This window comes from Leptodactylus fuscus, chromosome 2, assembly GCF_031893055.1.
Source record: "Leptodactylus fuscus isolate aLepFus1 chromosome 2, aLepFus1.hap2, whole genome shotgun sequence".
In the NCBI taxonomy this organism is placed as follows: Eukaryota; Metazoa; Chordata; class Amphibia; order Anura; family Leptodactylidae; genus Leptodactylus; species Leptodactylus fuscus.
In genome coordinates, this window is record NC_134266.1 from 270578552 (window position 1) to 270606176 (window position 27625).

General features: G+C 46.5%; 2 protein-coding genes across 3 annotated transcripts in view; both read right to left on the reverse strand.

The window, feature by feature from the left end:
• The window catches only part of AAMDC (adipogenesis associated Mth938 domain containing), a 215401-nt gene that overhangs the window by 52202 nt on the left and 135574 nt on the right, over positions 1–27625 (reverse strand). The gene's annotated exons all lie outside the window — the stretch shown is intronic.
• On the reverse strand, positions 1697–12320 carry AQP11 (aquaporin 11). Of its 2 annotated transcripts, none has more exons than XM_075266248.1 (4): positions 12237–12320; positions 11367–12013; positions 2393–2509; positions 1697–2298 (listed from the first exon to the last, which is right to left on the reverse strand). In XM_075266248.1, exons 2-4 carry the CDS (start codon positions 11956–11958, stop codon positions 2210–2212), a joined length of 798 nt encoding a protein of 265 aa, XP_075122349.1. In that variant the 5' UTR covers positions 11959–12013; positions 12237–12320; the 3' UTR covers positions 1697–2209. The 2 variants fall into 2 exon arrangements, with proteins under 2 accessions (XP_075122349.1, XP_075122350.1); XM_075266249.1 differs by having other exon boundaries at positions 12149–12320.

Here is a 27625-nt window from a genome sequence, read left to right on the forward strand (position 1 = left end):
AGAAGTCAATGGAACAGATTTATTAGGGGAGCGGTACGGCGGAGCCACGTCACTGTCGGGTCAACCCCTCCCCCTTTAATAAATCTCCAGGGCCTCAGGTAAGGCAGCCTATAGATGGCTGTTACTTGCCCGTACCATGGTCAGTCTTCAGGTTTCCTTCCCGGGCCGAGGGTGCACACCATTTATAAGTAGGCGCCCTCCATTGATCTGTGAGTCTGCACTGAAATGTACATTGCAAACATGAAAAAATGTGCATGTTTTTGTGCAAAAACCCAATTTGTGCAAAGGTTTTTTAACATACAAGGCATTGTAATAAATCACCTCAATTGTGTTACGGTAATTTTATGGACCCATCTGGGCCTACAAGTTCAGTCTTGTACTTAAGGTGCCACAATCTCAAGACTTCGCGGTATAATACGTTCCCCTATTTGTTTTTCTTACTATAAATCAATCCAAAATCCAACTTTTAAAGGGACGGCTCAATATTAGCAAAATATGGCGGCTTTTTTTTTTTTTCTCAAAATGTGTCCACGATGTCTCATTTAAGTGAATTGGACAGAGCTGCAATACATCTGACAACCTGTGGAAAGTTGTGGCGCACATGACCTGATCACTGTATAGTCAGCACATTGGAGGGAACATTTATTAAGAGTGGTGTTTCTGTCATCTGACTGGTTCGGGGGGTGCCTGTATTAGGAAGAGGCTCTGGCCTCCTTATAAATCAGGTGCATGCCCAAGTCAGGAACTGGCGTAAATTCCCTATAGAAGTCAGTTTTCTAGCCAAGGTGTCCCACATGCACAGAATGAGGGATGTAATGCGTCTTTATGTGCCACATTTAACCAGTAAATACCAGTGGATTACGAGTTGCCAGGCACAGCATGTACAACTGGATCAGCTACTGCCAGGCACAGTATGTACCACTGGATTGCCACTTACCAGGCACAGCATGTACCACTGGATCACCAGCTACCAGACATGATATCTAGCACTGGATTACCAGCTGCCAGGCACAGCATGTACAACCGGATCAGCTACTGCCAGACACAGGATGTACCACTGGATTGCCAGTTACCAGGCACAGCACGTACCACTGGATCATCAGGTTCCAGGCACAGTCTGTTCTCAATGAACTGAGAAAATACCACTGGAGCACCTGGACTGGTTGTAGTTCATACCACTGCTTTAAGGTACGAGCCCTGTACACTGCACCAGTTCACCACCACCTGTATATCGTATACTGCGACCCCAACAATAGCTATACACTATTTAGGAGCCTCAAGCACAGAAGCAGCTGCTACAGGTTTATGTCACACTCTAACCATCGACATGGACTATATTGTGCTCTCAGTCTCTGGGGCCTGACATTAGTGAGGCCCCGGGCAATAGTGCGTAATATTGTGCTTTTCCCACAAATGTACCAAACGACTGTGCCAACCAACCACCTCGCTGGCTCTCCTTATACTCTTCAGACAGGAAGTTGCATGCAAGCAGCCAATAAGTAGCCATCACTTCCTGTGCCGATCTCAGAGATCAGAGTCGGGCAGAAAGGATCACAGTGTGTACACTTCCTGGAAAGTGCTTCACGAAGCTGCAGACACTTTTGTTGGTGACACATTGTGACTACCCTGGGTAAACTATAGACCACTGGTCCACCATAGCATAGACATGTTATATACCGTGTATGGCACGGTTTGTATCATTAGGTCTCCATGAATTGGGCACGTTACACACAATTGGGTCTCCATCGGCTCAGCATAGTCCATTAGACTAGGGCACCAGGGACGTGGTAGCTTCACATTTACTGGGTATGGTAGCACTGGGTACGTGTATTTGGCATGGTGCCCTTGCATTGCTCCATTGTGGACGCAGAGTCGTCATACCCTATACATGCACACTTACAATCCCCATTGGGGGTAGCCATTTGTAAAAAATATTGTATGAGTCTCTCCTAAGATCCTCACACCTCAGGCACCTAATGATTAAGGCTCGGTACGTGGTAGGTCCATGGATAAGAAAGTGCCAATGGCGGCTTCACCTTCGCCTATGAACCCATTCCTGCATGAAGCGGTGTCCGCCATGATCGTCACAGATAATAATGAGGTAAAAAAATCCATAAATGATCAATAAAAGAGGAGGAAAGGTATTAGTCAGCGACCACTGGCGATTGTTGACATTTAATGGCATGACCGCAGGATCCCCGGTGATCTTCTAGTCTCGCTTGACATGACGTGGAGAAACCTTATCTCGCCTCAGCTTGGGAATGCCGCGTTCCAGTATGACCACGGAGACAACCATTCCTGGAAATGGAGAAGACGATGTCAAACGGGAGTCTTATTAGAATGGGTTATCCTACCAAACCACAACCGTCTCCGGGATCCTTTGACCACTCACCGATGATGGGGCCGATCCAGTACACGGCGACATACTGAAGGAGGCTGTTTCCTTGGCACAAGAAGACCACAGCGAAGGCCAGCGCTGGGTTAAACACGGCGCCCGTCAGCGGTGCACCTACAATATCACAACGGCGGGTGGGTTAGTGGAAATACAATGAAGATATACCATCAGTCATGTGACTATTATATGCCATGAGGAGTTATAAGAGGGCCATGTAGATGATACGGCTAGTGAGCAGCCCAGTGAGGCCTCATCGGTCATAGGGCAGACTCCTAGGTCCAGGGCTGGAGTAAGGAATATGGAGGACCATGGGAAAACCATATTAATGTACTGGGCTAATATAACAGCTCCATATGGTGTCCAAGTAGTAATACCGTACAGAGGCATCACTGGCAGCTCCTAGGCCCCACTTACTATGTGACAGCTATAATACTAGTGTCTTATGTTGTATAGAGGCCATTGGGCCCCCTCACGTTCCAGGATCCGGTAGTGACTGCTGCCTCCCATAGCAGAGAAATACACGGGGTGCCCGAACTAAAATGTCATTAAATATGAACTTTTATTGTTACTATTTAAAATGTCAGTAGTCATTCCCTAAATCAAACCCTGAGTCCCTACTGATACTCAATACCTCGGGACATAGAGAGGACTGTGATCACGTAAATGGTGCAGATCACGGTGTAGGTCATGGTGTAGGTCATGGGCCTCCAATGTTCACCAGGCAGGGGAATGACCTAAACCTTGCACACCTAATCTAATCCTAATGATAACCGGCTAGTATGTCAAGATTACTGGAAGGAGAGCACGGGTAGGCTGGAATTTGACCAACAGCCCCAATCAATTCGTCTTGAGAGCGCCTAGGGGTTCATTCTGACATGTCAGTCTGTAGATACAGAGATAGCCCCTCGTAGTGGAGCCCAGACTCAATGTACTGGATTTAGTAAGCAATAGCCCCACTTGCTCTCCGTGCCTAAAAACGAGGTCTCCTCTACGTGTTTCACTGTTCTAGATCATCGAGAGGATTATTTTTATAAGGTATTCAGGCCAATGAGGTGCGGTAAAAACTGCAGTTCCTGGAGCCCAGTGGCAGGCTCCGGTACTTGTTGGGGCAACCCCTAGGCCTGTGATGGTGAATCTATGGCACGGGTGCCAGAGGTGGCACTCAGAGCCCTCTCTTTTGGGCACCCATCCGTGGAACAGATTATACTGTGTAGGGGCCTCCATGGAGCAAATTGTACTGTGTGGGGACCACTGTGCAGCAGATTATACTGTGTGGGGACCACTGTGCAGCAGATTATACTGTGTAGGGGCCACTGTGGAGCAGATTATACTGTGTGGGGACCACTGTGCAGCAGATTATACTGTGTAGGAGCCACTGTGGAGCAGATTATACTGTGTGGAGGCCACTGTGGAGCAGATTGTACTGTGTAGGGGCCACTGTGGAGCAGATTGTACTGTGTGGAGGCCACTGTGGAGCAGATTGTACCGTGTGGAGGCCACTGTGGAGCAGATTGTACTGTGTGGAGGCCACTGTGGAGCAGATTGTACTGTGTGGAGGCCACTGTGGAGCAGATTCTACTGTGTGGAGGCCACTGTGGAGCAGATTTTACTGTATGGGGGCCACTGTGGAGCAAATTGTACTGTGTGGGGACCACTGTGGAACAGATTATACTGTGTGGGGACCACTGTGCAGCAGATTATACTGTGTGGGGACCACTGTGCAGCAGATTATACTGTGTAGGGGCCACTGTGGAGCAGATTATACTGTGTAGGGGCCACTGTGGAGCAGATTCTACTGTGTGGAGGCCACTGTGGAGCAGATTGTACTGTGTGGAGACCACTGTGGAGCAGATTGTACTGTGTGTAGGCCACTGTGGAGCAGATTGTACTGTGTGGAGGCCACTGTGGAGCAGATTGTACTGTGTGGAGGCCACTGTGGAGCAGATTGTACTGTGTGGAGGCCACTGTGGAGCAGATTCTACTGTGTGGAGGCCACTGTGGAGCAGATTCTACTGTGTGGAGGTCACTGTGGAGCAGATTGTACTGTGTGGAGGCCACTGTGGAGCAGATTCTACTGTGTGGAGGCCACTGTGGAGCAGATTGTACTGTGTGGAGGTCACTGTGGAGCAGATTATACTGTGTGGGGACCACTGTGCAGCAGATTATACTGTGTAGGGGCCACTGTGGAGCAGATTATACTGTATAGGGGCCACTGTGGAGCAGATTCTACTGTGTGGAGGCCACTGTGGAGCAGATTATACTGTGTGGAGGCCACTGTGGAGCAGATTGTACTGTGTAGGGGCCACTGTGGAGCAGATTCTACTGTGTGGAGGCCACTGTGGAGCAGATTGTACTGTGTGGAGGCCACTGTGGAGCAGATTGTACTGTGTGGAGGCCACTGTGGAGCAGATTGTACTGTGTGGAGGCCACTGTGGAGCAGATTGTACTGTGTGGAGGCCACTGTGGAGCAGATTCTACTGTGTGGAGGCCACTGTGGAGCAGATTTTACTGTATGGGGGCCACTGTGGAGCAAATTGTACTGTGTGGGGACCACTGTGGAACAGATTATACTGTGTGGGGACCACTGTGCAGCAGATTATACTGTGTGGGGACCACTGTGCAGCAGATTATACTGTGTAGGGGCCACTGTGGAGCAGATTATACTGTGTAGGGGCCACTGTGGAGCAGATTCTACTGTGTGGAGGCCACTGTGGAGCAGATTGTACTGTGTGGAGACCACTGTGGAGCAGATTGTACTGTGTGTAGGCCACTGTGGAGCAGATTGTACTGTGTGGAGGCCACTGTGGAGCAGATTGTACTGTGTGGAGGCCACTGTGGAGCAGATTGTACTGTGTGGAGGCCACTGTGGAGCAGATTCTACTGTGTGGAGGCCACTGTGGAGCAGATTCTACTGTGTGGAGGTCACTGTGGAGCAGATTGTACTGTGTGGAGGCCACTGTGGAGCAGATTCTACTGTGTGGAGGCCACTGTGGAGCAGATTGTACTGTGTGGAGGTCACTGTGGAGCAGATTATACTGTGTGGGGACCACTGTGCAGCAGATTATACTGTGTAGGGGCCACTGTGGAGCAGATTATACTGTGTAGGGGCCACTGTGGAGCAGATTCTACTGTGTGGAGGCCACTGTGGAGCAGATTGTACTGTGTGGAGACCACTGTGGAGCAGATTGTACTGTGTGTAGGCCACTGTGGAGCAGATTGTACTGTGTGGAGGCCACTGTGGAGCAGATTGTACTGTGTGGAGGCCACTGTGGAGCAGATTGTACTGTGTGGAGGCCACTGTGGAGCAGATTCTACTGTGTGGAGGCCACTGTGGAGCAGATTCTACTGTGTGGAGGTCACTGTGGAGCAGATTGTACTGTGTGGAGGCCACTGTGGAGCAGATTCTACTGTGTGGAGGCCACTGTGGAGCAGATTGTACTGTGTGGGGGCCACTGTGGAGCAGATTGTACTGTGTGGGGGCCACTGTGGAGCAGATTCTACTGTGTGGAGGCCACTGTGGAGCAGATTGTACTGTGTAGGGGTCACTGTGCAGCAGATTATACTGTGTGTGGGTCACTGTGCAGCAGATTCTACTGTGTAGGGGCCACTGTGGATCAGACTATACTGTGTGTGGGTCACGGTGAAACAGATTATACTGTGTGGGGGTCACGGTGAAGCAGATTATACTGTGTGGGAGTCACGGTGAAGCAGATTGGACTTTGTGGGGGTCACAGTGGAGCAGAAAGCTCTATAAAGCCCCATTCGTAGGACCATATTTTGCAGGTCTGTAATTGTTTACAATTGTTGATCTGGCATGCGTTAGGCCAAAGAGTCAGGCCTGAAGCCCTTGTACCTTTTCCAGGGATTGCAGGTTAACTATATACAGTTGCTAAAGGTGAGATGGTATGAGTACGTGCTTGTGTGTAGTTGTTTCTCTTTGGGACGGCTTGGGGCATATCTGGTGAAGAAAACCACCACAGACGGGACTGCAGATAGACGGCTACTGAAAGATGTAGTGTTAGTAAGTTCCCCGAGAGCATCAAAGTGCTAATGGAACTTACCATATGGGTAATAAAGAAAATGTTATATTATGGGTATATAATAAGTGTTTCACACCCCTATGCAGTTCCCAGAGTATTGGAAAGTATTTGTCGGATTTATTTGTTTTCTCTGTAAGGTACATTCTTGACAGGAGAAATTAGCTTTAGTCTTATATTTGGGTTGGATTTTTCACAATTATTTCAGATGTAATATGATGTGCTGACTGACTATGTGACGAATTATCAAAAACATATGATTAATGTATATTCTCGAGTTTTTCCCTTCCCTCCAGAGTCTGAGTCAGTGGAAGGAACTTATAAACTAAAACCCAAAGATTGGATGGAGATAAAGAGATGAGATATGAGATCCTGAGAGGAGAAATATCAAGGACTGTTGGATGAATCTGCACTTATGTTCCTGTTATGTTTTATGCAACATAGAGACTGATCCTTTTAGTGATATCAATCTGTGTATTCCCGTGTCTAAAGGGGATGATAAACGAGGCTGTGGGTTTAGACAATGAGACTTGAGGCTAATATGGAGACAATTAAAGTGTATGATGATGTAAGTGAGAAAGTTTAAGTGAAGTGAGATAGTTGGAAGCCGTCTGTTTATTTAGGAAAGGTATTATGTTTCATGCCATAACATATTACTGGACGGGGCTGTTAGTCCGAGGAAGGGCAGGAAACAGACGTCCATTGGACTCTTATAGTCTGATAATCCAGTTAGTGGCTGATACATTCCCTGGAGGAGTGTAAAGCGATAGGGGGCAAGGTAGTTTTATAGTCGGGTTGAAGACCGGGCGGCAAGGTTCTTTAGCCAGAAGGGGGAATCTTGGGCGCGACTATAAAGCCCGACACTGGTGAGCAGCTGCACCAGGTGTCGTATCTCATAGTAATCATGTTACGGTGTTTAAGCGTAAACATACTTCGCCCGGTGAGGCACAGACGGCAGTAAAAGTTGGTCGAGACTAGATAGAAGGAAAGAAGCATGTTTATGGTCCAGTTTCTTCCCGAGAATACATGGAGTTGCTTTAGGGACAGCTAGGATCTGACCTTCCTATGTGAAAGCCCTTTAAGTGGGAGCTTATCTACAAGGGATAAGTTGTCATCTAAGAGGTGAAGTGGAACGACGAAGCACATTGGAACAGATCAGGGGTTCATAAGCTCAGGGAAAAATTTGTATTTAGGGGGGAATGTCAAGTCAGAACATGAATCAAGATTCTTATACTTTATATTGTAGAAATACTAATTTTTCCTTAATAAGGTTACATAGATCTGAGACAAAGGACTGTGAATCCAAGATGGAGCTTGATTCCTTTTTTGGCACACCCTGTAATAGAATTCCACAGACTGGAGCAAGGAGGTGTCTGGCTGGACATTGAAGTTTGGAGCCAATGAGAGATGGACAACACTCAGGAATGCCAAGGGGGCAGTAACCTCTCCTTTCTTTGTCTCTAAAGTGTGTGTACTTTCAATAAAGAGTCAGTTGTGCTGAGCTGGGCTAAGGGGCTAGCATGGCTGATATTTGATACGGAAATGCAGTGTCTGTGTCATTATTAGTAATTTAAACATGCTCATTAATTTGGACTGACTGATTGATCCATGATATAGTCAATATTTTGACCACAACACTTTGTGATAAATTAGTGGGTTTTGGGTTGCAATTTGAGCACTTGGTTCGCCATCACTGCCCTAGGCGCTCTCAAGACGACTTGATTGGGGCTGTTGGTCAAATTCCAGCCTACCCATGCTCTCCTTCCAGTAATCTTGACATACTAAGATAAGATAAGATATTCCTTTAATAGTCCCACAATGGGGAAATTTCAGTGATACAGTTTCATAGATGGTACAGTAGTATATAACAGGAGAGAAACACATACAAGCTCATGGCAGATAGAGAAATCCTAGGAATCATAGCAACTAAAAAGAAAGAAACACAGACACACTGCAGGATCATTTAGTTCTCTGTGCGGAGTGATGTTAATAATAATAATAATAATAATAATAATAATACAGCCGACTTGGTTGTAGGACACGAGGAGGGGGGGTCACAGCATGTAGATATAACAAGCAGAAATTTTGCAGAGGTGGGGGACATAGTCAGCTATTATGATAACATGTGGCAGTTACTTTGGTACGTAGTGAGATCTCATTCTCACAGCTGATAGTTCGGTATCTTGTATCAGCACTATTGTCCTTTTAACCACAAAAAAAATGCCCCAAATGTCCTTCATCACAAGCCGTCCTCCTCCTCCTTACCACAGTGTTCTACTGCCCCAAGGAAGTCAGAGAGCATCCAGGTAGACAGGCTAGCAGGCTATCATTAGAATTAGATTAGGTGTGCAAGGTTTAGGTCATTCCCCTGCCTGGTGAACATTGAACATGGCCTGCACCATTTACGTGATCACAGTCACCTGTATGTCCCGAGTTATTGGGTATCAGTAGGCGACTATCAGGGTTTGATTTAGGGAATGACTATTGACATTTTAAATAGTAACCATAAAAGTTAATATTTAATGCCATTTTTGTTTGAGTAGGGCACCTCGTGTATTTCTTACGGTAGGTTTGGTACCCTGACACCCTGGTGTGATATGACCCCTATAGCTGGGGTGTTAAACTTGGCCGGGCAAATGGGCCGCACATAGAAAAAAATTGAAGTTGATTCATTCCTTCCAAATTCTATAAAATACAAATTTATTGTTAAATAACCTCAGCAGTGGCCCCAGATAGTTTAATGTCTCCAGCAGTGGACCGCCATGGTTTTGTATCCCCTAGCTGTGGCCCCGTAAAGTTTAGTGGCCCCCATTAGTCTCCCCGTACAGATTAATGTTCTTCAATACTGGCCCCGTACAGTTCAATGTCCCTCCAGCTGTGGCCCCCTTCAGTGTAATGTCCCCCAGAGGTGGCCCCATAAAGTTTAATGTCTCCCCAGCTGTGGCCCCATACAGTTCAATGTCCCTCCAGCTGTGGCCCCCTTCAGTGTAATGTCCCCCAGAGGTGGCCCCATAAAGTTTAATGTCTCCCCAGCTGTGGCCCCATACAGTGTAATGTCCCTCAGCTGTGGTCCCGTACAGTTTCATGTCCCCCATTAGTGGCCCCATACAGTTTAATGTCCCCCCAGTAGTGGCCCCGTACAGTTTCATGTCCCCCATTAGTGGCCCGTACATTTTAATGTCCCCCATACAGTTTAATGTCCCCCAGCAGTGGCCCCATACAGTTTCATGTCCCCTATTAGTGGCCCCATACAGTTTCATGTCCCCCCATTAGTGGCCCCATACAGTTTAATGTCCCCCCATTAGTGGCCCGTACAGTTTAATGTCCCCCATTAGTGGCCCCATACAGTTTCATGTCCCCCATTAGTGGCCCCATACAGTTTCATGTCCCCCAGCAGTGGCCCCGTACAGTTTAATGTCCTCCAGCTGTGGCCCCGTACAGTTTAATGTCCCCCATTAGTGGCCCGTACAGTTTAATGTCCCCCATAAAGTTTAATGTCTCCCCAGCTGTGGCCCCATAGAGTTTCATGTCCCCCATTAGTGGCCCCATACAGTTTAATGTCCCCCATTAGTGGCCCGTACAGTTTGATGAACTCCATTAGTGGCCCCATACAGTTTCATGTTCACCAGCTGTGGCCCCGTAAAGCTTAATGCCCCGTAGTAGTGGCCCCGTACAGTTTAATGTCCACCATAAAGTTTAATGTCCCCCAGCTGTGGCCCCGTACAGTTTAATGTCCCCCAGCAGTGGCCCCGTACAGTTTAATGCCCCCCAGCAGTGGCCCCGTACAGTTTAATGTCCTCCATTAGTGGCCCTGTACATATAGCATCAGGTTCCCGACATACAGCACCAGATATCTCAGTGCCCTGTGCTCACAGGACGGTGGCATGAAGGCTAGTGTCAGTGGCAGCTGACTAGTCAGGTTATACTATAATCTGTTCCTTACATAACACCCTCCACGTTGCGGCCGCGCACTGGATCAGTCAAGCGACTAAACTACTTTCTGGCAGGAGGCAAACAATGTTATTAATCCCTAGAAAACTGCAAAGGAGAAGATTAAAGTGCAAAGTTCCCTGAAATTCCTCCTCTAGCAGGTGGAAGGTGCCGCTCCACTGTACGGACACTTTATTATTGTGCGCGATTCTCTGTATATCCGGTTATTACTGGAATTAACTTGGCGCGATGCAGAAAGCAAACCTCCGGGGCTGCAGATCTGGTAATCCTGGGTGTAACAGCTTGTAATTACAAGCAGTATTTTAACCTGCCACCTAGATGTCGATTTATGAATAAAATGGAAAAAATTCAGTAAGGACTGACACACAGAGAAGTAGAAGAGAGAGGGGGCTAATGTAACTATGTGTGACAAAGACAGTCTCCCTTAAAGGGAATGTGTTGCATGTGGCCCCTGTAACCCGTACTGATTTGAGCATGGTAACCTATGTACCGGGCTGCATGTTATCTAGGGTCATGTGACTGTTCTAGGGCATGGGTCACTTATGTACGAGCTGAACCTGTTTATCTGGCGCTGGTGGCTTCAGACCCCTCGTAGTGCATAGGGTCATGTAATTCACCTTTAGGGTACGGACTGCCTAAAATCTTATGCGACTAGTGAAAAAAAACTCAATCTATTAGATCCTATGGGAAATTCGGAAGCGCCAATATGCACGAAAATCGCGTGATTGTACCAGTATCAGCTGCCAATCGCCACTGACCGCTTTTCCTACGACCAGTCCCTTCAATATAATGTTCTGTAACTTTCTCATATACTTTGTGCTTTCATTTTTTGGGTCTTTCTGCTCCCTGTCAGTCTGAGAACCTGTCCTGATTGCGAATCGGTTGTCAGAGAGTGAAACGTTGTTGCTTTCTAGCGTTCAGGTCCCTTAGTAATACTGTTGCAGGATAGAAAGGGTTAATAGGTGCCGCAAGGCTTTCCTTACCTGCATAAACGATGGCCGTGATGGTTAGCGCCACCACATGGTATCTATATTGGGGTTTCACTTGGGGTAGGAAGTGCACTGCCAGGAAGAGGCTCAGGGCACAGGTCATCTCCACCAGGGCGCCCTGCCAAGGTGGCATATTCAAGGGGCTCCAGCAGACCACGTCCCACTGATGTAGAGGGGACAATCGCAGCAGCCATATGTTGGGCATCAGCACCCGGGACAGGACAGCAGCCACAAACTGCGCTGCCAGCTTTTGTATGATGTATCGCCCAGGGGACTGTGCTCGTAGCCACTGCTCCAGGCTGCCGCATGGGTTACAGGTGGCGCCTTGGAAGGTCGCGCAGTGCAGCACAGTGAGCAGGTAGGTGAGTGTCAATCCCAGCCACTGCTGGATGCCGCCTAAAGTGCCAAGTAGGACCATCTCCCTGGTGCAGCAGCATAATTGTAGAGTGGACACGACTTCTATCAGCAGATCCTGCGCCCGGTCTGATTTCACCTTCCAGCGGATCACTGAGCGCAACAGCTGGCATAGTACAATTGTGCTGCCAATGAGGGCGACAGAGCCCATCAGAAGATGCAAGATGGCCATCCTCTAAGTGCACGGGAACAGCCTAACCCTTCAGTATCAAGTGCAGCGGCACAGTCTCTACTCCTCCTGTGCTGGATGTAGGGTAACAGTCTCTATTCCTCCTGTGCTGGATGTAGGGTAACAGTCTCTACACCTCCAGTTCTGAATGCAGGGGCAGTATCTATTCCTCCTGTGCTGGTTTCAGGGGCACAGCTGGGTGCAGGGGAACAGTCTCTATTCCTCCTGTGCTGGGTGCAGGGGCACAGTCTCTATTCCTCCTGTGCTGGTTTCAGGGGCACAGATAGGTGCAGGGGCACAGTCTCTATTCCTCCTGTGCTGGGTGCAGGGGCACAGTCTCTACTCCTCCTGTGCTGGGTGCAGGGGCACAGATAGGTGCAGGGGCACAGTCTCTATTCCTCCTGTGCTGGGTGCAGGGGCACAGTCTCTACTCCTCCTGTGCTGGGTGCAGGGGCACAGATAGGTGCAGGGGCACAGTGTCTATTCCTCCTGTGCTGGGTGCAGGGGCACAGTCTCTACTCCTCCTGTGCTGGGTGCAGGGGCACAGTCTCTATTGCTCCTGTGCTGGGTGCAGGGGCACAGTCTCTATTCCTCCTATGCTGGGTGCAGGGGCACAGTGTCTATTCCTCCTGTGCTGGGTGCAGGGGCACAGTCTCTATTGCTCCTGTGCTGGGTGCAGGGGCACAGTCTCTTCTCCTCCTGTGCTGGATGTGTTGGCACTGCCCCCTGGGCTCCTCTTCCCTACTACTACTTGCCCTGGCAGCCGCATGTGCCTCCAGCTGGACTCTCCGCTCCTGTCTGCAGCCAGCCTTCCATTCACAGGAGAGGAGGCGGTGACGTCACATAGAGGCGGGTGCTGACATCACCATCATGTGGGCGGGCCGATGTTGCAGCAGCTCGGGTTACATCCTGCAGGGATCCTGCTGCTGCTCCTGTACAGATCTGCAGACTTCTCATCCCTCTCTGCCTTCACTGGTCATGCTATTAACCCCTCAGTGCCTGCAGGTCTCTAGAAGTGACAGATCTGTAGTGGAAGAAATATCAGATCTGACCAATGGAAATCTGAGCGATCTGACATGATCATAACTTCTCACACGGTCATGGGTCAAAAGTTTCTCAGCTGTTGAAGTAATAAAAGATTCTCCTTGTGGCCCAGATCCAAAAAGTTGTAGAATTTTTGGGCTTACAATGGCGACCATTAAAGTTTCTGTTGTTTGCACGGTGACAGTTGTGCTAAATAGCAGTGTGAACAGAGTCTAAAGAGGGAGCGCCCTGCTGGTGGTATTAGGAAAGGGGCGGCCAGGTAATATTATAGATATAGATACTAAGCTGTATACACATCTCTATATACTACAGCACTGCTGAGGACAATGGCCGCCGGGCCTACTAATATACAAATTTATTATAATGGTCTAAAAGGAAAACTCAGTAGCCGATCACAGCCCAGGCCCGGGGTATATTTTAATGTCACCATACTGCAGCCGATCGGTGTGGATCCTGCAATTGGCGTTAGACACCCCATCAATCTGATATTGCTCCTATGCCAAGGACTCATCCATATCCAGTGTTAGAGATCCCCTTTAATACATCACTTCTCACAATCTTCCTTGATTTCTCGCTTGTCAGAAGTTGCCCAGGAGAGATGGGTGAAGCTCCCAAGATTTGTTTCAGGTTCCGGGGGCTCGGGTCCCTGATTCCTTTTGGGTTGTCATGTCATTTTAGTTCATCCAAGATGGATCTCCAAGTGTTCCGTGTTGTTTAAAAAGTCCTAACAGTACGGGATATTCAGGCTGATCTCAGCTTGTGCAGCCATCTCTATTGCCGGGTATGTTCTAGTCTGAAGGACTGACTGTAGATAATGATTTATGAAGACTGACGTATTCAATGCCAGTCTTCATATCCTTGCACCGGCCAAGGGTGCACCTCCTGTAAGTGCACCCTCCGCCAGACTATACACCTGTACATTAAAATCTATCACCAGATTGTGCTTGACGTAAATGGTGATAAATCATATGATCCAATAAAGCTGCAAATATTTGTGCAAAATCTGCCCTAATAATTTATTACACCAGAGTTCCCCTTTAAACCTCTTGTGCTCAGGATGGGAGTTGTAGTTGCCGTCACTGGATGTCATCCAGCAGAATACATAACTCGTCAGACGACATCTTCTGCGGCGCTCTCTCTCTCTCGGTGTCCCCTCCTCACCTCTCACATTTCTGTCGGGGGTCTGCCTCGCTCGCAGATAAGCTTACACCCATACCTGGGAGCTTCCAAATCGAGATGACCTTGAGAACCAGCAGAGGAGGAACCGAGCCCCCGACCCTCTATGATATACCGGGAATCTGTATATAAAGTAGTGATCAGATGTATATATGATGCCGCTGCATTGCATTTAGGAGTCTGTAGATCCCTAAAGCCTTTACTATCTATAGAAAGGTCTAGTCACTGACTAAGTGCATTCCATACATACAGCACAGGCAACAGGTGGCGCACCAAATTACAACGCCAAGCGATGTTCTCTGGTCTGGCCTTTAAGACATGCTGAGAGTTGTAGTGTCAAAGATCATTTCCATGCGTTTCAGAAAATCTGTTTGTTTTTTTTGCAGATTTTGTTGCATTTTTTGGGATTGGCTTTATTTCCCGTAACTTTATCAATCACTCAAAAAAATGGTAGGAGAATCCCTTAAAAGGGTTGTCCAGGATCTGAACATGCTCAAGGTGCCGCCGCTGCACTGTACAGACCGGAAGCCCCATGCACTGTAATGGTGGTGCCTGGAGTTGTCACTTGTATACTGGCTGTATACTTAGTATATAGCTTCCAGCGGCCATATCAGCTGATGGGTTTGGGTGTCTAACCCCGACCGATCTGATACTGATGATCTATCAATAATGTTCAGGTCCTGGACAAACCCTTTAAACATGAGATTGTTGCCTGCAGCCCCTGTATACAGTGCCTTGCAAAAGTATTCACACCCCTTGAACTTTTTCACATATTGTCACCTTACAACCACAAACTTAAATGTATTTTATTGAGAATTTCAGTGATAACCAACACAAAGTAGCCGATAACTGTGAAGTTTAAGGGAAATGATAGAAGGCTTAATCAAATATATCATGCACTGGTTTGTATACAAGTTATAGAAAGTGAAACCCATTTGCACTATGCTTCCCCCTTGTGGTGGTTGGAGGTTTGCAACACGGTGAACTTCAAAACAGCTCATCCAGAGATCAGATACTTGTTCCTGGCATAAAGCCTTAGTATTTTCTGTAGTCACCACCAGGAGGCGCTCATTGCAATGAGATTTTTGCAATTCAGTGGTGCTTACGTTAGGTTCAGGTTTCTGTTCTTTGGGTCTGCTTGGGGACCTGAAAGAAAAAAAAGTGACTATACACTATAATGGAGTTTGCTGGGTTTCTGCCCAAAATTGGCGGAGAGAAAAGTCCTGCTTGCAAATTTTAGGCAGAATGGGGGACGGAGTAACCACAGATTGAAATGGTCACTCACTTTTTGACAAACTTTGCATAAACCAACAGTACAAGCAAATGTACGAAATCTGTAATTTGCCGTTTCCTGTACAACTCCCTCCTTCATTCACCTCTGCTAAGAATCTCTGCTGAATCCATCTAGCTAGAGTAAGACGGATTGCAGCTGACAAAGGTATCACCAGCTCAGAGAGAACCGAAAACCATAGACAGACCCTGCAAAAGGGAAAACTGTGAAAATGCAATGACCAGAAATAGTAGATGTGAGAGGGGAAATGTTGGGAGTAACCGATTGTTATCTAACACTGTGCACCATATTGTATGTACCAGGCCAGCAGTTTCCCTTTTTCCACTTCATTAGTCTCACCCCTGGGCTCAGTCTACAACTAAAGCCGTCCACTTGCCAGTCACAATGGCCGAAGGATCAGTAGGCAGTGCTGGGGGAAGGAGATATATGTGACGGCCTAATATGTGTAAAAATACATTGCATTTATATAGCACCAACATACTCTTCAGTGCTTTACAAATCACAGACATTACAGAGTAATAAAAAAATGTCCACAATGGGGCGAGGGCCCTGCTCACAAGAGCTTACTATCTATGAGGAAGATGGGGTGACACAAGAGGTAGAAGTGCGTATATAGTGGAGCAGCCATTTTTATCCATTAAATAAAGCGGTATGAGCTATCACCGGGTTACACTTAGATAAAGGCCTGATGTCCTATGGGATATTGTGTCTGTGTGTGTCGGGGGGGGGGAGGGTTAGTTGTGGAGCGTAACAGCAGAGGTGTTACATTATTTGGTGTGATAGGGCTGTCTGAAGAGTAGAAGTAGTCAGAGGAGGAAGGAGATGTAGAGGGGGCAGCAATAAGAGCCTTGTGGATGAGGGGGATAACTTTATATTGTACTTTGTAGTGAACAGGCAACTGGCATAGACCGGAGATATCAGTGTAGTGCATACCTCCCAACCGTCCCGATTTCCACGGGACATTCACGATTTGGGTGACATGTCCCGCGGTCCCGGTTATGCGGCTGAAGCGAGGAGCTGACCTGTGTCAGCTCCTCGCTTCGCCGCTGCCGCCGGCTACTGGCTTATAGACGCGATGTGATGAAACTGGGGGCAGAGATGTGGGGACATGAATCTGGGGGAGAGATAGAGGGGGGACATATAATTTACGGGTGACTGTAGGAGGATTATACTGTGTTCAGGCACATGAAAAATTAACGAGCGGGCGGAGTCAACACAAAAGTGGGCGGGGCTAAATTTGCTGCGGCGCGCCGCACATTTTGTCCCTTTTTCAGTTCTTCAAAAGTTGGGAGGTATGGTAGTGACTGACATAGATCGGAGGTATCAGTGTAACATTTAGATGAGCCTGGCTGCCGTATCTCGATAGATTACAGAAGGGAGAGTTAGTGAGGATATGACAGATTAGTCGGGAGTTATTGTAGTCACGTCTAGAGTATATCAGGGCAATAATAAGGGTTTTCGATATTTTCTTGGTAAGAAACAGGCGAACTCTGGAGATGTTTTTGAGGTACAGGTGACGTAAGCATGTCAGTGATTGGATACAGGGGTAAAGGAAGGGTCTGAGTTAAACAGAACCCCAAAACATTGGCCATACTGCCTGAGTGTTATGGTGAGACCGCAGACAGCGATAAGTCAGAGTGCGGAGCCCGTGTTACCTTATTTATGTCTGAGAAGGTCTGTGGGGTACCTTGATTTTACTGTTAGGGTGTCCCGAAAAAAAGAGGTCAGATTGGTCTGTTCACCACTAGGCGGAGATATTTCTTCACAGATCGTTTCTCGTATCACTGACCTAAAGGAGGATTTACACCTACAATTAAATATAATAACGACCCCCCCCCCCTTAAAAAAAAAAACCAAGAAGACAACAGTAGTGCTGTAGATCTGTGTGTAGGAAGGTTTCCGTAGCTTTTTCCCTACTCGAGCTGCCCTCAGTTGCCTACTTCCCAGTCCCATCTCTCTTGTCACCATTCATGGATCAATGACGATCCTCGCTCCTGAATGGAGATAGCAAGACGACTTTTATAGAAATTGGACCTATGCCTGCGAATACTGTGTATACAGTTCTTATAATTTCACCCCACGCAATATCACTATAAAGTGACCTCATTTACATCGCAGACAGTATTACAATGGAAGATAACACCTCCATAGATAACACCACCGACCAATCCACTACCATAGATCATGTCACAGCACTAAGCAAGTGTAGAAAACTCTCCCATAGACCTCAATGAGTCGACTCCACTTTTCCTTGGGGTCTCTCTCCTCGGGAGCGCAGAGGCCACACGAGATGAACTAACGGATCATCCCTTGAACCCTCCATGGGTGTTGGGCCCTCTTAGTTGTTGGGCCCCATACCAGCTGGTGGTCATATCATGGCTATTCCGCCATACTACTCCCTGTCTTGTACAGTCCTGAGCATTGACCTTAGCTGTGGCTGGAGACACGTGAAGTTCTTCAGATGTCTTAAGATGTTTTGGGAGTTCCTGGAGGAGCGGGTGATATCCCCCCTCAATCCAAACTGGGGACAATGACAGAACAGACATTTCTGATCGGTTCCCATCTGCTCTTCTTCTCCTGCTAATGATGAAGCCTCCATTATTGTCGCCCTCATCTGCTGGAGAATCCCTTGTACGGGAGATTTATAGGATGATAATCCTGCCTCGAAGCTTCGTCAGTCATTCATGTCTCAGGGCATCATAGACACGGCTGGGGGTGTGAGGACTTATTCGGCGTGGCAGTGGATTATGTAAAATATAGTTGTTGTATACAGTCATTGCTCCGCAGGGTGTATACGGAGAACGTAATACCGCCATAACATGTAATGGCCCCGTCTGCCTAAATCTTCATGAATACTAATGTGATGGTGGCAAATAGGAGCGATCTCTCTGTAGGTAGGCCCAGCCATATGGTTCACCATCACCATGTGATACAACACCAGCCATCAGCCACCCTTGTGGGTCACCATACTGATGCCCGCTATTTTTTTGTAGTCTTTCGCCATAGAGACATGTTGGCGATGGGTGATTCTCTCGAGATTACTTTAAAAGAATATTTATGCGGTTTGGCCATCTTGTTCATTTTGGCCTGAACTTGTTGGTACGAATACGGTGCTATTTTTATACTCTTGGGTCTCCGCAGACTGTAACGTATAATAGGAGGTCCGGGGGAGGTGAGTAAAAATAACAACGTTATACTCACCTCTCCTTGTGAGCTCCTCAGACCTCTCCTGGCCTCTGGCTGACATCACACAAGGACCGACATAATGATGCTGGACCAAAGAGTCATGCTGTTGGCGCGCCCCACATCACAGGTGAGGCCCAATGACAGGGCTCTGTGGTGACCAGCGATACGTGATGCCACCTCCCTTTGACCTCCACTTATCACATACCTTCCAACTTTTAAAGGACAGAAAGAGGGACAAAATGTGGGCGGGCCGTGGTAAATTTAGCTCCACTCACTTCTAAATTGACTCTGCCTATCCACATCCATTTCTCATTTGGTACTCCCTGCACCTCACATCTCTCCCCTCACAGTACATCCAAGCACCCTACAGTACACCCATGCACCCCACATCTCCCCCACCCACAGTCAACCTTGCACTCCACATCTCTCCCCCCAAAGTACACCCGTGTACCCCACATCTTCCCCCCCCCACAGTCATCCTTGCACCTCACATCCCTCCACAGTACACCCTGCACCTCACAGTACAGTCTGAACCCCACATCTTCCCCCCACCCAGTCATCCTTGCATCCCACATCTCCCCACAGTACATCCTGCAGCCCACAGTACACCCATGCACCACACATCTCCCCCCACACAGTATATACTGCACCCCACATTCCCCCCTCAGTGCACCCATGCACCCCACATCTCTTCCCCACCCACAGTCAACCTTGCATCGCACATCTCCCCACAGTACACCCATGCACCCCATATCTCTCCCCCCACCCACAGTCATCCTTGTACCTCACATCCGTCCATAGTACACCCTGCAGCCCACAGTACACCCATGCACCACACATCTCCCCCCACATAGTATATATTGCACCCCACATTCCCCCCCAGTACACCCATGTACCCCACATCTCTCCCCCCACCCACAGTCAACCTTGCACCCTACATTACACCCTGCACCCCCCGTTCTTATCCCAGTTACAACCTTTTATCTGTTATAAGAGCGGGCGATGATCAGGGAAACGTTTGTTAATAAGCAAAACACTTCAGGAGCAGAGCGGGACATGCGGTTAGCCGTGCAGGACCGCAGGACAGCAGTGTAAAATCGGGACTATCCCGCGGAATGTTGGGAGCTATCCATACTCTAGGATCAGAGGAGAACTCAGAATATAGCCGTGTTTTGTGAGTGATGAACCCCCAAAATTTTGAGTTTAAATCAATCCTGATTTTGGAAAATTTTGGAAAATTCGGGTTAAATCTACTCATAATATTCCATTGTAGCAGTGAATAACAAATGCTGCTCCATCTGTATGGGGATGTGATGGACTGCGCGGGTGACTCAGACAATGTCAGCTCTCAGCAGCTCAGTCACTGACTCAGCCACAACAACAGAGGGCCCTGTAACCTGTAATGTCTGGGGTCAGAGACTCGGTAATCTGCAGCTGATTCAGTCATATTCTGCTCCAAAACCTGCAATGTCTGTGCAGAGGGAGCAGCATTCAGTGACTCAGGAGAGACAAGGAATAGCATGGCCGGGGATTTCTGGCTGCAAGTAAATAAAGATGAATCATTGTATGACGTAAAGTTGTGGAACTTACTAATAGACTTTCTTATCTATTACTCAGCATATTCAAGATACAGTCCTATGAAAAAGTTTGGGCACCCCTATTAATCTTAATCATTTTTAGTTCTAAATATTTTGGTATTTGCAACAGCCATTTCAGTTTGATATATCTAATAACTGATGGACACAGTAATATTTCAGGATTGAAATGAGGTTTATTGTACTAACAGAAAATGTGCAATATGCATTAAACCAAAATTTGACCGGTGCAAAAGTATGGGCACCTCAACAGAAAAGTGACATTAATATTTAGTAGATCCTCCTTTTGCAAAGATAACAGCCTCTAGTCGCTTCATGTAGATTTTAATCAGTTCCTGGATCCTGGATAAAGGTATTTTGGACAAACAATTCAAGTTCAGTTAAGTTAGATGGTCGCCGAGCATGGACAGCCCGCTTCAAATCATCCCACAGATGTTCAATGATATTCAGGTCTGGGGACTGGGATGGCCATTCCAGAACATTGTAATTGTTCCTCTGCATGAATGCCTGAGGATTTGGAGCGGTGTTTTGGATCATTGTCTTGCTGAAATATCCATCCCCGGCGTAACTTCAACTTCGTCACTGATTCTTGAACATTATTCTCAAGAATCTGCTGATACTGAGTGGAATCCATGCGACTCTCAACTTTAACAAGATTCCCGGTGCCGGCATTGGCCACACAGCCCCAAAGCATGATGGAACCTCCACCAAATTTTACAGTGGGTAGCATGTGTTTTTCTTGGAATGCTGTTTCTTTTTGGACGCCATGCATAACGCCTTTTTTTTATAACCAAACAACTCAATCTTTGTTTCCAAAATGAAGTTGGCTTCTCCAAATGTGCTTTTTCATACCTCAGGCAACTCTATTTGTGGCATACGTGCAGAAACGGCTTCTTTCTCATCACTCTCCCATACAGCTTCTCCTTGTGCAAAGTGCGCTGTATTGCTGACTGATGCACAGTGACACCATCTGCAGCAAGATGATGCTGCAGCTCTTTGGAGGTGGTCTGTGGATTGTCCTTGACTGTTCTCACCATTCTTCTTCTCTGCCTTTCTGATATTTTTCTTGGCCTGCCACTTCTGGGCTTAACAAGAACTGTCCCTGTGGTCTTCCATTTCCTTACTATGTTCCTCACAGTGGAAACTGACAGGTTAAATCTCTGAGACAACGCTTTGTATCCTTCCCCTGAACAACTATGTTGAACAATCTTTGTTTTCAGATCATTTGAGAGCGGGCTGTCCATGTTCGGCGACCATCAAACTTAACTGAACTTGAATTGTTTTGTAGAAAGAAATGGTCCAAAATACCTTTATCCAGGATCCAGGAACTGATTAAAAGCTACAGGAAGTGACTAGAGGCTGTTATCTTTGCAAAAGGAGGATCTACTAAATATTAATGTCACTTTTCTGTTGAGGTGCCCATATATTTGCACCGGTCAAATTTTGGTTTAATGCATATTGCACATTTTCTGTTAGTACAATAAACCTCATTTCAATCCTGAAATATTACTGTGTCCATCAGTTATTAGATATATCAAACTGAAATGGCTGTTGCAAACACCAAAATATTTAGAACTAAAAATGATTAAGATTAATAGGGGTGCCCAAACTTTTTCATAGGACTGTATATTCTTACTGTTACTGAATGGAGTCAGGATTGCTTATATACAGAGACTAAAAGAGGCGCAGATTCTGGTACAGTCACTGTGTACATACATTACATTACTTATCCTGTATTATACTCCAGAGCTGCACTCACTATTCTGCTGGTACAGTCACTGTGTACATACATTACATGACTTATCCTGTATTATACTCCAGAGCTGCGCTCACTATTCTGCTGGTACAGTCACTGTGTACATACATTACATGACTTATCCTGTATTATACTCCAGAGCTGCGCTCACTATTCTGCTGGTGCAGTCACTGTGTACATACATTACATTACTTATCCTGTATTATACTCTAGAGCTGCGCTCACTATTCTGCAGATACAGTCACTGTGTACATACATTACTTATCCTGTATTATACTCCAGAGCTGCGCTCACTATTCTGCTGGTGCAGTCACTGTGTACATACATTACATTACTTATCCTGTATTATACTCCAGAGCTGCGCTCACTATTCTGCTGGTGCAGTCACTGTGTACATACATTACATTACTTATCCTGTATTATACTCCAGAGCTGCGCTCACTATTCTGCTGGTACAGTCACTGTGTACATACATTACATTACTTATCCTGTATTATACTCCAGAGCTGCGCTCACTATTCTGCTGGTACAGTCACTGTGTACATACATTACATTACTTATCCTGTATTATACTCCAGAGCTGCGCTCACTATTCTGCTGGTGCAGTCACTGTGTACATACATTACATTACTTATCCTGTATTATACTCCAGAGCTGCGCTCACTATTCTGCTGGTACAGTCACTGTGTACATACATTACATTACTTATCCTGTATTATACTCCAGAGCTGCGCTCACTATTCTGCTGGTACAGTCACTGTGTACATACATTACATTACTTATCCTGTATTATACTCCAGAGCTGCGCTCACTATTCTGCCGGTGCAGTCACTGAGTACATACATTACATTACTTATCCTGTATTATACTCCAGAGCTGCGCTCACTATTCTGCCGGTACAGTCACTGTGTACATACATTACATTACTTATCCTGTATTATACTCCAGAGCTGCGCTCACTATTCTGCCGGTACAGTCACTGTGTACATACATTACATTACTTATCCTGTATTATACTCCAGAGCTGCGCTCACTATTCTGCCGGTGCAGTCACTGTGTACATACATTACATTACTTATCCTGTATTATACTCCAGAGCTGCGCTCACTATTCTGCTGGTGCAGTCACTGAGTACATACATTACATTACTTATCCTGTATTATACTCCAGAGCTGCGCTCACTATTCTGCTGGTACAGTCACTGTGTACATACATTACATTACTTATCCTGTATTATACTCCAGAGCTGCGCTCACTATTCTGCTGGTGCAGTCACTGAGTACATACATTACATTACTTATCCTGTATTATACTCCAGAGCTGCGCTCACTATTCTGCTGGTGCAGTCACTGAGTACATACATTACATTACTTATCCTGTATTATACTCCAGAGCTGCGCTCACTATTCTGCCGGTACAGTCACTGTGTACATACATTACATTACTTATCCTGTATTATACTCCAGAGCTGCACTCACTATTCTGCCGGTACAGTCACTGTGTACATACATTACATTACTTATCCTGTATTATACTCCAGAGCTGCGCTCACTATTCTGCTGGTACAGTCACTATGTACATACATTACATTACTTATCCTGTATTATACTCCAGAGCTGCGCTCACTATTCTGCTGGTACAGTCACTATGTACATTACATTACATTACTTATCCTGTATTATACTCCAGAGCTGCGCTCACTATTCTGCTGGTACAGTCACTGTGTACATACATTACATTACTTATCCTGTATTATACTCCAGAGCTGCGCTCACTATTCTGCTGGTGCAGTCACTGTGTACATACATTACATTACTTATCCTGTATTATACTCCAGAGCTGCGCTCACTATTCTGCTGGTACAGTCACTGTGTACATACATTACATTACTTATCCTGTATTATACTCCAGAGCTGCGCTCACTATTCTGCTGGTACAGTCACTGTGTACATACATTACATTACTTATCCTGTATTATACTCCAGAGCTGCGCTCACTATTCTGCTGGTACATTCACTGTGTACATACATTACATTATTTATCCTGTATTATACCCCAGAGCTGCGCTCACTATTCTGCTGGTACATTCACTGTGTACATACATTACATTACTTATCCTGTATTATACTCCAGAGCTGCGCTCACTATTCTGCTGGTATAGTCACTGTGTACATACATTACATTACTTATCCTGTATTATACTCCAGAGCTGCGCTCACTATTCTGCCGGTACAGTCACTGTGTACATACATTACATTACTTATCCTGTATTATACTCCAGAGCTGCGCTCACTATTCTGCCGGTGCAGTCACTGTGTACATACATTACATTACTTATCCTGTATTATACTCCAGAGCTGCGCTCACTATTCTGCTGGTGCAGTCACTGAGTACATACATTACATTACTTATCCTGTATTATACTCCAGAGCTGCGCTCACTATTCTGCTGGTACAGTCACTGTGTACATACATTACATTACTTATCCTGTATTATACTCCAGAGCTGCGCTCACTATTCTGCCGGTGCAGTCACTGAGTACATACATTACATTACTTATCCTGTATTATACTCCAGAGCTGCGCTCACTATTCTGCTGGTACAGTCACTGTGTACATACATTACATTACTTATCCTGTATTATACTCCAGAGCTGCGCTCACTATTCTGCTGGTGCAGTCACTGTGTACATACATTACATTACTTATCCTGTATTATACTCCAGAGCTGCGCTCACTATTCTGCTGGTACAGTCACTGTGTACATACATTACATTACTTATCCTGTATTATACTCCAGAGCTGCGCTCACTATTCTGCTGGTACAGTCACTGTGTACATACATTACATTACTTATCCTGTATTATACTCCAGAGCTGCGCTCACTATTCTGCTGGTACATTCACTGTGTACATACATTACATTATTTATCCTGTATTATACCCCAGAGCTGCGCTCACTATTCTGCTGGTACATTCACTGTGTACATACATTACATTACTTATCCTGTATTATACTCCAGAGCTGCGCTCACTATTCTGCTGGTACAGTCACTGTGTACATACATTACATTACTTATCCTGTATTATACTCCAGAGCTGCTCTCACTATAGACATAATGATTACTTTATCTAGCCATCTACGTCAGCCTTTATTACAGCTCCCCCCCCCCCCGCCCGCCCCCACCACTCCTAGTCTTCACAGCCTGTCACCTCTCATTTCTCCGCTCTGTGTCTCCCTCCTATATCTCGGCTGTATACATAAGCTGGGGTTCTGCTCCATGAGAAGCTTCATGTTCTCACCAAAAGCCGCAGCCTTAAGCCTAGGTGGCAACAAACACACAGCAGGCCGTAGGCTGTGAGAACCTGGCGCTAACAGGGCAGTGCCTTGGAGCAGGAATGTGACTGCCCTGTCATATGTAGTTCATCTCCGACTCTGCGGATGGCACTGTACGCACTGACCGTTCCCTGAACCGCTTCACTCAGGGGGAAAGATCAGATTATTCTACACGGAATGACAATGACATGAGAAATGTCCGCAGGTCCCCAAATCTGCTGGAGAATTGAAAGCCAAGGCCATGGAGATGCCAGTCATGTAGAGGAGAGGAGAGTGTGCAGGGCTTTACTGCTGCCGGCTGGTACTGAGTATGATTAACCCCTTCCTGCTCAGCACTGTAGTATAACACCACATTGAGTATATAGTGAACGCTGTGCGCCATAATAGTACGGCGCGGTGCTATAGCAGGCACAGCCTCCAGGTTCTGACTATATTACATTGCCGGGACCTGGAACGAGCTGCAGGAGACGAAAAATTCTTCTACTCCAGCAGCTTAACCTCTCAGAGGACATGGTCAATTGCCATCAATGCATCCAGATGATATTTGGGTGCCGGAGCTCTCCCTTTCATCCTCTTGGGTTCCCTGCCATGGGATCGCAGGGTTCAAGGGGTGGCCATGACCTCCTGACTGCCTATGTATGGTGAACTGCACAGGGCCCCAAACCTTAATAAAATATACCACTGTTGTAAATGGTACAAAGTAAGTATGGGCTCCATTACAGATACATTGGGGTCCAAGAGATTCAGCCTAGACCTCTGGAGTAAGACATTGTAACAAACCCTCAGATGTGTGAGCGGACTAGGTCAGGACTAATGCAGGTCTGTTAATTTTATGGTGACAGAAGTGAATTGTCAATTGGATGTTTGTTTTCTGCTTTTACAACTATTTCATCCATGTAAGCGGTGACAGCTCTGACCCTGCCTGGTGACTCCTCCGTGTACTTAGCAGAATGACATCAGTTATATTGTATCAGCTTCTACTGGGTGATCTAATCCTGATTCACCTCTACATGGAAGGACCACAGCGCAGTACGGTGTAATAAAGAGACACAAAGTAATGTCTCCCATACACAGAAGTCAGACACAAAGCTAGAGAGGACGGAATACCGTATATGGGAGTAATATAAGTACTGATAATACTGCAAAACTCAGTCTCCTTACTTCATACTCAACCACCTTACAGTACAGTATTAAAGTATAAATAATAGTATTGCCTCTCCTTCTGTCTCTACCCCCTTCCCTCATAGATTGTAAGCCCTAGCGGGCAGGGCCCTCTACCCCCCTGTGCCAGTCCGTCATTGTTAGTATTATATCTACCTGTATATTCTGTGTCCTGTATGTAACCCCCAAATGTAAAGCACCATGGAATTAATATAATAATGTACAGCACTATGGAATTAATATAATAATAAGATAAGATAAGATAATCCTTTAATAGTCCCACATTGGGGAAATTTCAGCGTGTTACAGCAGCATAGTAATACAGATACAGGATAATACAGAGTAATATATTACAGACGTAGACACAGATAAGCTGAGAAGAGAAGATATACTAGGAGTCCATGGCAGCTAAGGAAAAACAGAAGAGAAAGAGGAAGACCTCATGGTCATGGTCATAATCATTAGTTCTCTGTGCGGAGTGTCTCCACTTGGTCTGATGTAGATTATACAGTCTGACTGTGGTTGGAAGGAAGGACCTGCGATAGCTCCTTCTCACACTTGGGGTGAAGCAGACGGTCACTTACAGTGCTGCCAAGTCCCATCAAGGTCCCATACATGGGGTGGGATTTGTTCTCCCGCATGGAGGTCACCACAGACAGTATCCTTCTGTCACCCACCACCTGTACTGGGTCCAAGGGGCTCCCCAGGACAGAGCTGGCCCTCCTGATCAGCCTGTCAAGTCTATTTCTGTCCCTGGTTGATATACTGCTCCCCCAGCAGGCCACACCGAAAAAGATGGCTGAGGCAACCACAGAGTTGAAGAAGGCCCTAAGAAGTGTCCCCTGGACTCCGAAGGCCCTCAGCCTCCTGAGCAGGTAGAGTCTGCTGTGACCCTTTCTGTGCAGCGCCTCCAGGTGATCAGCCCAGTCTAGTTTATCATTGAGGATCACACTCAGATACTTATAGGTCCTGACTATCTCAATACATGTTCCTTGGATCTCCACCGGGGTCGGAGCACTCCTCCGTTTACTAAAGTCCACCACCATCTCCTTGGTCTTCCCAGCATTAATCCTGAGGTGATTCCGCTGACTCCATTCAACAAAATCCCAGTATAAGTCTCTGTATT

What these genes read in the sequence shown, in the direction of transcription:
- AQP11 (XM_075266248.1), bottom strand. Translation starts at nt 11,958, where the DNA reads ATGGCCATCTTGCATCTTCTGATGGGCTCTGTCGCCCTCATTGGCAGC. An exon ending in CACGGCCATCGTTTATGCAG is followed by an intron (nt 2,510 to 11,366) that starts GTAAGGAAAGCC and finishes GTGATATTGTAG; the next exon opens with GTGCACCGCTGACGGGCGCC. An exon ending in CTGGATCGGCCCCATCATCG is followed by an intron (nt 2,299 to 2,392) that starts GTGAGTGGTCAA and finishes CTCCATTTCCAG; the next exon opens with GAATGGTTGTCTCCGTGGTC.